Consider the following 15,145-nt stretch of genomic DNA (forward strand, 5'->3'; position numbering starts at 1 on the left):
GTTACTCCAATCGTTTTTCTTCACGACAGAAAGATATTATGAGATTCATTCATTTCCAAAAAATGGACAAGTACTAGTTGGGTCGATACGAAATAACCATTTTTTTAGTTTATTTTGTGTTAGTTCAATCAAATAATATTCAATACATATATATAAATAGAGATTGTACCACTGAATCGAGTGGGATGCGATATTTCTATGCTCGAGACAGTTAGGCCGTGTTCACACCAAACTCCGTGTAGAGTAAACATGTTTACAATTAGTTTAGTGTAGTGTACACTGGTTTCACATTACATTTGTTCACATCTATACACCTTGTTTAGCTACCTGTACATAAGATTTGTTCCCACTTTAAACTTTATGTCATTTAAATGTTCATTACGTAGAACTGAATTCAAATTTTTTGGAAATTTTTTCTAGCGGTAAGGGAACAACCATTTGACTTCAAAAGGGGGGTGGGGGATTGGAATGAAAATATTCCGATCCCCAATTTGATAAAAAAAAAAAAAAAAATGGTCATACAGATAATAAAAAAAATATTCGGAATCAAGAGTTTCCCCATACATTATAGTGTTAAATATTGAAAAAAAAAGTATTTGATCACCAGCATCGAAAAAAAAGGAATAAAAACGTAAGCGCGAAAAAAAATCTGACTCAGATAAAAGAAATAACCCATCCCGTTTTTTAAGTTAAGTGGTTGCTACTTTATGAAAGCCATTTTTATAATTTGCAGTAGTTTAAATATACTAGAGATGTCTTGAAAACGCATTAAAAAACGTTAGCTGCGACAACGTGCTTACAGCCAAAAAAAAAAGGATTGAGATATTAGGGATCACTACATTTTTATCTTTTCTGTTTGTTTCAAATGGTATTTCTTCTCCAAGGAGTATTTGGTATATATAGGGTAACGTTTTTTTTAAATTTATTTTACGTGTTATTTAACGGATCTGATATACTAGACAAACATATCATTTACCTCACACTTTTTTAGTCGTACATTTATGCGTGAATCGTTTTTTTTTTGTAAAGACCAGTGGCGAATATTTCTGTGTACGTCAAGTCGATTTGGGAAGACCTTTTCAAATGAATTTGGCAGCAACTATTTACTTTATTTTTGTGGAGGGGGAGGGGGCGTGAGCTATTGATTTTTTTCAGGACAAATTTTGGTGACAAGTCGAAATCAATGTTAGCATTATATATAGTGGCAGCTGAGAATGAAACAAACAATTTTTTTCAGGGCCAAAAACTGGAAACATTTTTGGTTTCCAAAACAAAATCCATAGCTCACCACCCCACCCCCTTGCCTTTATGTTTTATACTCAACTATAAAAGCCCCCCCCCCCCCCCCCCCCGAAAATCAATTGGTTGCTGCCTCATGGGTTCGGCAATGATGCTGCTTTGAGTCTTGATTAGGGGTTAATAAAGTACGTTAATTTTTTTTAACAAAAAAAAATCTGTAAAATTTACACAACTAATAATTATCAAAAATATCAATTTTACTCAAAAATAGTTTCCTCCTTAAATATATACACGATAAAACTAATGTCCTAAATGCCTAGTTTTGTGTACACTTAACCTACACAAGGCCTACATTGACTATCGACTGAGTGTAGGTAAAACATGATTTAAACTACATGTAAACATTGAGTTTTATCAATGGGAACGCAATTGTGTTTAGTTTACGTGTGAGTTACACTAACACAACACCGAATTTAGGTCAATGTGAACACGGCCTTACATTTTTAGATTTAAAACGAGAGGCTCGCTGTGTGAATAATTTTCGTATTGTACGAGATTGTGTGGTAGAATCTGTTTCACTAATAATATTTAATGATAATAAGACAATCTCAATCGTTCTTTTTGAACGACCTGCAAAAAGATGTATTTTTTCTTCGTGTCGTCATCAGGCATAGTTCAGTTTTTGCATAATGTTACAGTAAGAATTTCAGAAGAAAGCAAATATTGAAGAAGTGTGATCAAACGAACATCATAATGTATGATATTTTTTATAGTTTGTGAGTGGCTTTGAATATCTGTCAGTAACTGCGAGTACTCAGCTATTTACTAAGTTAAATCTTTTTGGGGATATGCAAGTATCCGGCCACGTCCAATATGTGTTTGTGTAAGCTGTACTTCTTTTTGTAGCCATCTGATGAGTTAATCCTTTTTAACTGATGTTGATAGTTCTTCTTAATGTTGTATTGTTACACAACTGGCCCAGGTTAGGGTAAGTTATTTCTATGTCATTTGGTCTTTGGTAGAGAGTTGTTTCATTGGCAATCGTACCACATCTTCTTTTTTTCATATAAACGTTTATTTCATGAAAATATTCAACAGGTCAGGAAGGGGATAAATTGAGTACGATTATAAGAGGAATTATTGATCGTGTTTATATTTCTATCATGAACATCAAATTGTAAATCTCATAAAATCCGGTCAACTGTTTTCGAAGCAAAGTTCCTTTATATCTGAAAGAGGTTTCGATGTTTAAATTACATATGTACAATATGGCTTTGACATTATTAGCTTATTAAAAATTGGACTATAAACTTTGATAAAAAAAAAAAGAATAACTTCCAGAATATGGTCCATGTATGAAAACAAACATCATGACAACTAGATAGTCTACTTTATGAGCAGTCTGAATTTATGTTTTACTATGGGCGCCAAGTTTTAATATCACGCTAGTATTGTAAAGGCTATCCCGTATCTATGAGAGTAAGTACTAAGGTGAAATTAAAAACAAAATCGAACATTTCAAATTCATGTTATAAGTCGTTTAAACATCAATTAAAAACAAAATAAGCTATACTTTAGGTTGCATTTCTGTAAACAGTGACAATGCAATTCCCCACAGGAACTCCTTTTACGGCTAAAACTGTACCACTTTTACTATGAAGTTTTGAAAAATATCTTATCCTAGAATTGAAAGTTCATATGCTCTACAATTTTTTTCAAAGGTCAAAATATAGGGCTGTGCGGCTTTTTTTCAACGTTTATATGCCGTGAACTTCTCAGAGTTTAAACTAACACTAATTTTCTAAACTACCACTACCTCGAATGAAGGGTTACAACAAATTTCAATATAAACAATATGCACATGTATGTTTACTGGTAACATTCACAAGTAATGTCTCTGTGAGAGCATAAGTGGAAACCAGTATGTAAACAAAATTAATTTTCTGTGAATATGCAAGACCTCCCCAAAAAGACGTGGTTTAAAAACCAGCTGTATTTACAAAGTGCAACCTATAATAGGTTACAGCTCCCTCTCATTTTATTTTACAATTGCGAGAGATGGTGACTCGAATTTTATTTTATATTTGCATTGGTATTGTTTAGACTCAAATGTCTGTTATGTTTTGTTTGACCGACATGTATCAAAATGATTTTACTTTTGATTTTTTAGCGTTTTTAACATCAGAAATGTAATGTTCGTATATTTTAATACGTATACATAGATACAAAAGTCAATTTTAAGTATTGGTTTATTGCTTCATAGTTGCAAACGACTTACCGAAAATGATTTTACTATATAAACATACGTTGCATCTACCTATACAATCAAATGTTAAAAAAACCTCACCAAAACTCATAAAGAAAGATAACTCTATTTTCAATATCATTTAAAATGTTATGGAATCAGTATTCATAATATTTACTATAATATTATATCTTTGTTTACCATGTTGTTTTAATGTAAGTATGTTCTCTAACTTGTATTGTTCATTAACATGTTTAACTTACATACCCCATGGAAGCTTTCGTAAAATAAAATGTCTTATATTTTATTATGTTTTCTACTGAAACTGTATTCAGCTTTCCACATTGTTAGTCGTTTATTTTTGATAATTGTGTTTTCAATAAAGCTGATGAAAAAAGAAACATTTTGCCTTTAAAATCTAAAAAAAAAGATATTTATCTCACTCCTTTATAAATACAAATACAAAAAAAACCAATTAGCATACCATCGTTTGTTTAATCGATTTTTGCTCGTCACTTTTGAAACACCTCTTTATTTTTCTCTCTTTTTTATTTTCTTTTTTTATTCAACGATATATTATTACATGCTGTTTACGATTTACTACTCTAGTCCAGCAATCTAGTTAAGGGTCTCTATACTGTTCACAAGAAATCAAGGGTAACTCTCTATTCATCAATATTATATTACAATTTATCTTCTTTAAATCATTATGTTTCATTTTTAATCATGAATAAACAAGGAACTAATATATAAGTATAAAAATTTGCTTCATTGCTTTGTATTACATGTATCTAGCTTGAATGGTAGACCATAGTTTCCGGAAATAGTTCTAGTTTTAAGTTATCAATTTACTGGTATTGTATGGAAATTATATAGCCTTGTTTGGAAATTCACCAGTTCTAACTAGTTATTCAAAATATGATTATGAGCTATTCACAGGTTTGTCTGAATAAAAATTTCAATATAGGCGTTTATATTCTTAAATAAATAAAGTATGTAAATATGTTCCCTCTTTTTCTTTTTCTTCTTTTGTCTTCAATTATATGCAGCTATCTAAAATGCTACTTTTAAAATGTTTGGTCTGCTTTCAGGTGTACTAGTTTGCATATTTCCCCTTTTGTTCCATGTTTAACAGTCAATATTGGGTTACATAGTTGTTATTCTTGAAACATGGATTAAATCTAGTTTAATTTCTTATTTAATTTGGATATCATGGTTCAAACATAACATTATAGAATTTTCAATAACCGTTAATATATTGTTCAAATAAAGACATTGTTCAAATAAAGACATTGTTCATATCGATAAATTCAGTTTATGTAAACCTATTCATATTTTGTTAATTGATAGTTTATTTATCTTTTTGGAGTTTTTAATTTGGTCCTTCACATTATTTTCTCATTCCTCAAGACTTGTAATGGTTTATGAACGTTGGACTACAAAATATTTTAACATTAATCAGATATTTTTGATAGTTTTCAATTGGTAATTCGACTTTAAAGTTAAGTTTGTTACTTGGACATTGATTGGTTAGTGTTTATAAATAAAAAGACTAATATTGTTCTTCTATGCATTATGGATTGTGATTAAATGTTTAACATCATGTTTTTAAGTCTGCTATTTTACACCGGGACAACCTCTATTGCTTGTGCATCTGGGTACAATATGAACATCAAAAATCAAAAATTTGCAGTTGAGGTCAATAAGAAAGTATCATCTAGTGTAACAGTAATTGAGGAAATCAGCGTTCACTCATATATAGTGTGTGCTAGTTGGTGTGCGGGTAGTCCAACCTGCTGCTCCGCAAGCTATAACAAAACATCAAAACAGTGTCAGTCATACTCCTGTTGTGAACCGGAAACAGTACTATTTGAGAACGGAATTGTTTTGCGAAAATTACCAGGTAGAGATTCCTGTTTTATGAAGCTGTATTTGACAAACTAGAAAAGTATACAATAGTCATATGAAACTTATAAATCTGTTGTAGAAAAGATTTAAAAGAGTTGTAACCAATACCTGTATTGATTAAAATAACAATGTTTGTGAGAAATATAGCACAAACTCAAAATCTTGCATAATTTATAAGTTCTAGATTATGTTTGACTTTACTGAATCTGTTTACATATATTATATATGAAAAAAGTAAAAAATCATAAAAATACTGAACTCTAAGAAAAAGTCAAAACGGAAATTCCATTATTAAATTGCAAAATCAAATATTAAAACACATCAAACGAATGGACAATAACAGTCATATTCCTGACTTGTAAAGTAACAAGTCACTGTGTAGCTAATAATGTTACTTCTTCATCGTTTGTTTTGTTTTCATCCTTTATTTTTGTGCTTGTTGCTTTTGCTTTTGTATTTGTTTTGAAATTGGTTTAGTTTTTGACATTTTTTTATTTTTTTTTAGATCAGGACAAACTCATTGACTGCACTGACATTTCGAATGGAAGCTTAAGTGGTGTCTATGCGATGTATCATAATGATGGACCTTTCGATGTGTACTGTGATGTGAATTCTGACGGGAAATGGACGGTAATGCACGTTTTTTATTATTGAAAAACGATAAAAGAACTGATTTTTTTTCCATAATTGTTTTTTTTCAAGATTTTTTAAATAACTAATTAAAACGCAACGCTGATGTGTGTTTTTCCCCACGTTCAACTCATAATTACAATTTTACAGTTTTTTACAACGTTTGATATCGATAACAGCAGTTGTCGGGAATATTCAGATCTTATTCTAGATGAATAGATAATAGGCTTCTAGTGGACACTTTTACAGTAAATTGCAGAAAATCGTTTAAATAATACAAGACTTACAGTCAAAATTAAAAAAGTTGCTTCTGTTGTCAATCATACCAAATATGATAAAAAAAAAAAGTATAAATATTTATACTATGAACGTTGAATTAACATGGCATTGAGTTATCGCTCAAACATATACATTATTGAGATGTACAAAGAAATAGGAAGATGTGGTGTGAGTGCCAATGAGACAACTTTCCATCCAAATAACAATTTATGAAAGTAAACCATTATAGGCCAATGTACGGCGTTCAACACTGAGACTTGGCTCACACCGAACAGCAAGCTAGTAAGGGCCCTAAAAATGAGTAGTGTTAAATCGTTCAAACATTTGTCAAACGGGAAAATCAATGGTCTAAAGCCTGTCAAATGTTACCGTTCAACCTGTTGTACAAAAGCATCAAATTATAGTAATTTCGTAACTTAATCATTTTGTATCTTGACTATTTCGTACATCATCGAATATTTGTATGAATGACATTTCGTACCGTACCAAAAAATTATCTGTAAACCATTTCGTCCTGTTCCTCGCGTATGATTTATATATTTTGGAATTGGACATTAAGCATTACACATAAACAAAAACTTATCGTGGGGCATATCTGTTCTTTTTAATTCTACATTTTTGTTTTACAAAATCTCAAAAACGATGTTGAAACAACAATGCTTTGCAAATATATATGATAGGAAATAGTAATCATATATATAGTCTTTGAGCTACGAAATAATTTTTGCAGTTGGTCTTTTAAAAATTTCCTGAGTAAAATTGGGTACGAAATGGTAAAATTGGGTACGAAACGTTAAATGTTGGATACAAAATTGGAGGTACCCATACTGTGTACTTTTATGGAAGAACAATCTTTGTGTTTTAAATGATTTATCAGTTTTCAACAGTAAAATATAAAAAAGATAAACAGAACATAACGTTAAAAAATATGTTATCTGACTTGAAAATTATAACAGGTTGTTGCACTATTACTAGGTAAATATTATTTGTACTTGAACAGATTATACAACGAAGATTAAATGGGGCCGTAGATTTCTACAGAAATTGGCAAGATTATAAACTTGGTTTTGGAAATGTGAACACAGAATTCTGGTTAGGTTGGTAATGCATTTTTGATTAGTTTACAATAACATGAACAAGTCTTTTTAGGAATCCACTGATTATACGACGTTGTTAAATATATAACTAAATGGACAGAAATATCATAACAACTAAATTTTTTATTGATTTTTTGTTTCGAAAAGAAATAAAAGTCGCTCAACGGTAGAGAGCTTTTGTAAGAAATTTGGATGATATATTTGATCTCAATAATGACGACTTTTACACTATAGAGATGTATCCTGCCGAAATGGTTCTAGATATGTTAATACCAACAAGAAGTTGGAACCTTTTTTTCCTTTACTGGAACTTGATACCAAACTTTATGAAAAAAAGATTTTACTATTGTTGATTATCCAGTTATAGATGGTTATAATACCTTTTAACCATCTTAATGTGTCTTTATATCTCAACTTGTTCGATTCGGTTTTGTATGTATCGTCGGCACAATAACATCATTCATAAATATGAATTAACATTTGTACATCTTAAACGCCCGAGTATTTCGCACCCTATCTTTTATCTTCAAAGCACAAAAACACAAAAAAAAAATTAAAACAAAACAGACCTTTTAAGAGGGAATATAGTTACAATACTAATCGAGCTGCTTTGTTATTTGTTGAATTATTCAAATTTTATATAAAAGCCATGATTCTTGATCGGAAAAATCAATACACCTGAAAAATTATTGTATAAAATAAAAAGACAAATTCATATTTTATGTTTCAGGAAACGACAATTTACATAATATTTTGTCTTTGTCAGCAAGAGAATATAAGCTAAGAATTGACCTCGAGGATTGGAACGGTAAGACAAGATATGTTGAATATGACACTTTCTTTGTCGGGAACGAAGCGACCAACTATGTACTTACTATTGGCAATTACAGCGGAAATGTTGGTTCGTATTGTTATCTGAAAGATTGTCATGGTAGAAAGAAATGTCATTGTTTTTTACGATCACTTAGTATAGCTAACTTTTCTTAAAATTTGTTTGTTGTGCATCATCTAAATAAAAAAAAATCGGAGCTAGCTAAAGCACGCTCCCTACCCCAGGATTTTTCGCTGTGTTGAAGAACCAGTGGTGGTCTCCGACTGTTTTCTGCTCTCTGGTCTTTGGTTGGGTTGTTGTTTCTTTGACACATTCCACAATTCAATTCTTAAATGAATGCTAGTACTTAACCTAATCTTTTACTCTAAAAAATATACCACCTAATTTTTACGAACAAATTGATTCGAAATAGAGTAAATGTAAATCGACCAGAAGAACTTTTTATTATCATGCAAACAAACAAAACAAAATCGTCGTATTTGATCTCGATCATCTGTATACGACCTAGGCTACACATTCAACTGCTTAAGCTAATCCCGAAGTAATCTAATTGCACTTGGACAAAAGAGGGACGAAAGATACCAAAGGGACAGTCAAACTCATAAATCTAAAAAAAATCCAGGGGTGATCTCATGTGCTCCAGGAGGGTAAGCAGATCCTGCTTTACATGTGGCACCCGTAGTGATGCTTATGTGATAACAAATCTGGTAAATAGTCTTATTCGGTAGGTCACATTCATGAAAGGAAAAGGGATTGTAGTTTCGACGTGAGGAACATATCCGATATCATTTGTGAAACGGTTATTCCATAACGGTCAACCAGCTCGTGATGGCGTCCGTCAAATTTACAAAGGGATGATTTCAACTTCACCATTTGGAGCTCTTGGTTTAATAGCTTCCTTGTGAGCAGGATTGATATAAAAAGTACCATTCAATAACACTATATTATGTTACTTTTTATTATATGTGTATAAGTAGTAAATATCAATTTAGATGCGTACCTTCTATTGGTGATGACGGTGATTTTGTCTAGCACTAGGATGACACTGCCACTGGTGCACTATTAGTAATCGTGGTTTTATTATCTAAGTAGCCATCAATTTCATACCGACCAAAATATCAATATGTCTTTTTAATATCACATAATACATTTTATAATATGTTATATACAGTAGTAAATACTTGTTGTTTTTGTGGACTGCCTATTATTTCAAACTTTCTTTTCATTTTAGGAGATAGCATAGTTTTTTCCGGCAAGGACAACTGCGATATAAATGGAATGGCTTTTTCCACATGGGATGTTGACAATGATGTTGACAATATTGATAGCTGTGCTAAAGACAAGAAACATGCTGGTTGGTGGTACAATGCATGTACCAGGGCAAATCTAAACGGGATTTACTACAATGGTGGCGTAGAAGAGAATGATGGAATATACTGGAAAAACTGGTATAGCTCTGATTATTCACTGAAAACCGTTACAATGAAGATCAAATCACATTATCGCAGATGTTCTTAATCACCCTGTGACTATTGTGTTACTTAATTCTTACGTTATCAAGGCATCAATACTTGATATAAAATTTTAAAAATCAGCTCATTTTTGTTTTATTTCTTTTATACATTCTTCTCACCATTTCAAATGCCCATTATATCACCTGGCTTGTTATAAGGAGGACTCAGTCCTCTTATAAATCAATCATATGGGGCAATATCCGTAATTGTTTCTCCATAGGCGGTAATGTTAACGTTTTCTTTTGTTGCTCAGCCCATATCGTAAACTTGCATATGGATGATGACTTGTTTCGAAACTGAGACATTTTTAAATATGTGGTTAAATTTTCGGGGTACGAAGTGTGATTTATTTTCCCGTCAATTAGTATTCGTTTGCGATGCGGCTCCTCCTGGTAAAAATTAACAAAATAAGTTCTTTGAAAATTTAATACTTTGAACACATTTAATAGCTCCATAGTTTGTACACATTTATTTTGTGTTCCTCTACTCTCTAAATTAACACACATGGTTCAGCTCAGTCATTTGTTTATCATAAAAAGCTGTCAAATGTCACTACGCAGAGATTTTTGGTTTATACGTGACTTTTGTAATTTCTCATTTAAAGGCGCATTAGGGATATTGTCCCATATGCGGACTTGGCTTCACCGTGCATTCTTTTTTCCTCTCCGCATGCTTCACCATTCTGATATATCAAAATTCCACCTAATAAGCATTGATAAAACAGATTTCTTCCATCTTGTCATAAACTGTCATGTATCATTTTGACAGACCTGTGTCCGAAATTGAATTTGAGAAAAAATTGTGTTCTCATTTTTCGGTATCAAACGCTTTTAAAGAAAAGTTATAGGTGTCATACCACCAATTAAAAGTCCCAATCTGTTCAACCAAATTTGGCAATTTTCACAGCTTTCTAAGAATGTTACCTTAAGTTAAACTTCATAGAAACTAGGTATATCCTGAATTGTACAGGTGTCACCTTTCTGCATGCCAATTTTCAATATACATTCAAAGTCATATAAAAAAGAAGAGAGCTCCCAAAAGGAGGTACCACTAAAAATAACCCCTGGTTTTCTGGAAATCTTAAATAAGTATACTATGGAGCGCATTTATCCTCAATTTTAAATGCAAACTCCTAGACAGGTAAAATATGGCTCAAAAAGGTCTTAATATATTTCTTTTTCAACAAAAGTTTCATTCTGCAAATTTTGTTATTATTATTATTATTATTATTCTTATTATTATTATTATTATTATTATTATTATTATTATTTTTATTATTATTATTTATTATTATTATTATTATTATTATTATTATTATTATTATTATTATTATTATTATTTTTATTATTATTATTATTATTATTATTATTATTATTATTATTATTAATATTATTATTATTATTATTATTATTATTATTATTATTATTATTATTATTTATAACAGCGCATTATATAATATTAAACTTACCCCCACGCACTTTACAACATATATCCGTTCACATATTAACAATAACATATGAAAGCTCATTATAAAACCTTCTAAAACAAACATATTTTTAAAATATTACATTGATAAACAATACAATTTATATAAAAAGGGCATGATAAAATTAAGGAGATATTGAATCCGTAGCAATAAAAGAAAGTTCAAAATTCAAAAGTATTTGATAAACCAATTCTAAAATAACCAATAAAAGTAAAGTAAGTTAAAGATTCAAAAAAAGTAATTGCATTACAATTTGGAAAAAAATACGATGATATAGACATATTTTAAAAACAATGAATAAGCATGTCTGAATAAATAAATTTTCAGGTTTTTCTTAAACACGTTCACAAAATGGACGTTCCGTAAATCCCTTGGTAAATCATTTAAAAGAACGGCTGCTGCTTAATTTGTCGAATGCCCCATACGTTTTAGTTCTTACACCTGGAGTTGATAAAATCATGAAAGGTCTCACATTGATTAATATATTTAAACGAGTTAGTGTATATGTAAGTAGACCGGTGCCTTTTCGTGCAAAGTGAACACATACACTAAAAGTTTATACTGGCATCGAAATGTTAGAGGCAGCCAATCGAGAGACTTGATGTTTGGTGTTATGTGTTCGTACTTCCTCTTCCTTATAATGACCCTTGTTGATGTGTTTTGGAATCGTTTTAATCTTTGAATAGATGTTGCTTGGAGTCAATACAATAATGCGTTCCTATAGTCTTAACCAGAGGTTACAAGATCATACTAAGGTTTTGAATGCTTCTTTGGTAATACATGTTCGAACTCGTCAAATGTGTCTGATCTGACTAAAACATGATTTTGAAACAGCACAAATTTGGTTGTCCATTGGCAAAGTTGTCTCAAAAAAAATGCCTAGGTTTTTTACACACTCAGCATCACTAACAATGTTTCAACCAAAATTGAGATTCAAGTTTGAAAGGTTATCACCCTTTTTGTAGCAAATACTATTCATTCCGTTAATTCCTCGTTTCATCTGAACATGTTCGAGCACAACCACTTGCTGATATCAGCTACGTAAGCCTTAATTCGCTTTGATATGTTTGTCCAATTTTCAAGTGGATTTAACATGAGTTAAACATGTATTTCGTCTTCACAACAGTTATAACTCATGTAACGGCGTTTACATATTTTGTCAATTAGTCTTGAGAAAATGCAATTAAGTTTTGGTCCCAGGACTGATCATTGAGGAACACCAAAGCGGAGATGTTTTCAATGATTATTTCTTTGAACTTCCGGAAACTCACGGACTTTCTTTGTCTTTGTGGTTTCATTATATTAAGTTCACAAAGAACTGCAAAATGATTTAGCGCAAAAAAGTCTATGTCATCATAGATTTGTAGATCCTCAATTGACGGCTGTCTGGCATGAATGGAACTATTATCCCTACATATGATAACGTCGAGTGTCTGTCCACGGATATGCGTAGCGACAACAAGACCCTGGTCGCTTATTGTTTGTTCAAATTAACGGTGTAGTAAATTATAATCCGGGTACCTTTGCGAGTGTCACAATTATTTTTTTCGTTGAGATGGAAATTAATGAAGACCCCAGTCAAAATGACAAGGTAGTGAAAGAAGTCTGACCACTCCTCAAACATGTCGAAGTTTTTAGTAGATTTTTTTTCCGAGACGGAGGAGGAATAAATCACATAAAGTCAAAACTGATAATTTTGTGCATTATCACTGCATTCAAGAAGTTCAAAATGTGTGAATTTCTTCTTTATTAGACCAGGGTAATATAATTCTAACAAGTTAGTTAGACAATATTTATTAAGACAAATAAAAGAACACTATAATGTACCATATTACTAAGGATAAACAACGTCAGTACGCATAATCTATACTTCAACATCCTCGTGTATTATTTGTGAAGTTTATACGGATTATCCATCAACACACATGACACAGTTAAATTTGCAATGGGAACCATTTGATAATTTTTTTTTAAAGATTATTATGAAACGATCTCTGACATACATCTGGTTCATCAACTTTCTTCTCAGACACTGGTGTCGTTGTACAAAGTTTGAGCAGGACCTTTTCTTTTAATTCACTTTTTCCAATGCGAACTGGTTTGTAAAGGCTGACATGCAGTATCAAGATGGTAGCTGTTAGTTTGTAATGGTTTGAATGAGGGGTTGAAACATACTAGTGGTTTCCGAACATAAATTGAACAGAGCATGAAGTTTTGGAAGGGGTAATGAATAAGGTATCATGCAAATGTGATGTAGACCTAACGGTTATTGTAGATGTACATGTATCAATGGCAGCAAGTTATAAATAAAGACATCATACCGATCTACTTAACGATATATTATGTCGACGACCATGACTGTGTCTATGTCGAGGAGTACAGTTGAAAATTGTCATCACATTCACCGAGCTACATGAAGGACAGATAGAATACCTATACCATCATTTGTTTTTCAATGCAACCATATGGTGCTGCAATTCCCAATTGTGGAATCCAGTAGTACATGTTGTACTATTTTTGTCTACGGAGAGGCGATGCAAGATGATGATTGTTAGTGCTGTGGTATCTTTTTTTCGATAATGCAAACTTTCATTAAAACGATTGATTGATCATGCTGATGAAAATACTTGTAAAAAATATCGCTTGCATTTTGGTCGTTGTCTGATCAGTGGGGTCCCGCATATGGGTGTGTTGAGCCTTCTGTTCGTTTCACCGACGTATACCAATCCGCAAAAGTTACAATCTAATCCAGAGAAGATATTTATAGATTTACAATTCAGATAATTTCAGATAAAATTGGTCATTTGAGATAAATTGCTGACAGAATGAGCATCTGTTTATAAAATTCCACAAGTTTAGAAGCCATTTACATCACATTCGAAATGAGACAGTGTTGTTCAGAGTCATTACAATCCAGCAAAAAAAGCTCAGTGTATAATATCTACAAATATAATGCCTACACATGAGCATAGAACATAATATGAGTGAACTATTTCTAGATTGTAATCAATTTTCATAGTTCTTATTACAAATGCAAAACAAGGCCTTTTGAAATAATAGAGATTATAAAAATTTCATATTTTCAATAATCTGGTTTAATTCAATCAAATATTTGTGTGGGTGTGTGGGTGTTGCAGCCTGTAGCTTATTGCCATATTCGGCATGGCCATAGAGGGCGCTCGCAGCTTGAATCAGAATTTTGGAATTCCCGTATCAGCTTGAATTAGAATTTTGGAATTCCCGAATCGGGCACTTGTTAATTTGCTGTCGACTAGAAAGCAGGTGTTACACAAATTAGTTAAACTTTTAAAAGAAAAAGAAAAGATGCCAAACAAGAGAAATGCCGTAGGATCGCCATCAAGGGCCATGGGAAAGAAGAGAAGAACGGCTAACAGGACAGGCGGACAGATAATGCAGAACGAGGAAATAACCCAAAAGAAGGACGGAGCTGGCCGGAGAAGAATTGCAAAGAAAACCCAAGGGGTCGGACACGTGGTGGCAGAAGGACCGGTGGAAACTACTGATTTTTCATCAGGTAATGAGTCGGAGGAGGATGCACGAGCGTTCACCTCTTTAAGGCACGACCCGTTACACAAAAACTTTGAAATTGCAAATAATTCCATTGATTTCACTCCTTCACAAGAATCTAGCATTCATGACACAGTGGGGGAACACGTGCCTTTTAAAATTAAGGAAAAAATTTGGGAGGGAAAGTTTATTGAGCTGCATTCTCTTTTTAGAACGCAAAAAGCAATGGAAGAGGTGGACGAGGGCGATTTGAAATTAAAAAGGGGAAAAATTTGCATTGAAAAAAGATCGTCGAGTGTTAATTTGTCCATAAATGAATGGACTTCAGCATTCATGGTTTTTATGAGTGTCTACATTGAGAAATACTGCACACGGGCACAGGAATTG

General features: G+C 32.0%; 1 protein-coding gene across 2 annotated transcripts; it reads left to right on the forward strand.

Moving 5' to 3' along the window:
* Positions 1-4,909: 4,909 nt before the first annotated feature.
* Positions 4,910-9,786, forward strand: LOC134723466 (angiopoietin-related protein 7-like). 2 transcript variants are annotated; one of them, XM_063587070.1, is made up of 5 exons: positions 4,910-5,387; positions 5,898-6,022; positions 7,302-7,398; positions 8,129-8,299; positions 9,462-9,786. In XM_063587070.1, the coding sequence occupies exons 1-5, from the start codon at positions 5,075-5,077 to the stop codon at positions 9,746-9,748; spliced, it is 993 nt and encodes a 330-aa protein (XP_063443140.1). In that variant the 5' UTR covers positions 4,910-5,074; the 3' UTR covers positions 9,749-9,786. The 2 variants fall into 2 exon arrangements, with proteins under 2 accessions (XP_063443140.1, XP_063443141.1); XM_063587071.1 differs by having other exon boundaries at positions 8,129-8,206.
* Positions 9,787-15,145: the final 5,359 nt, after the last annotated feature.

Source organism: Mytilus trossulus, chromosome 6 (assembly GCF_036588685.1).
Source record: "Mytilus trossulus isolate FHL-02 chromosome 6, PNRI_Mtr1.1.1.hap1, whole genome shotgun sequence".
Classification (NCBI taxonomy): Eukaryota; Metazoa; Mollusca; class Bivalvia; order Mytilida; family Mytilidae; genus Mytilus; species Mytilus trossulus.

Excerpts from the sequence above, each read along its gene's own strand:
- LOC134723466 (XM_063587070.1), top strand. The coding sequence starts at position 5,075 with ATGTTTAACATCATGTTTTTAAGTCTGCTATTTTACACCGGGACAACC. Across the intron at positions 5,388-5,897 it reads TGTTTTGCGAAAATTACCAG|ATCAGGACAAACTCATTGAC; the intron begins GTAGAGATTCCT and ends ATTTTTTTTTAG. Across the intron at positions 7,399-8,128 it reads GAACACAGAATTCTGGTTAG|GAAACGACAATTTACATAAT; the intron begins GTTGGTAATGCA and ends TTTATGTTTCAG.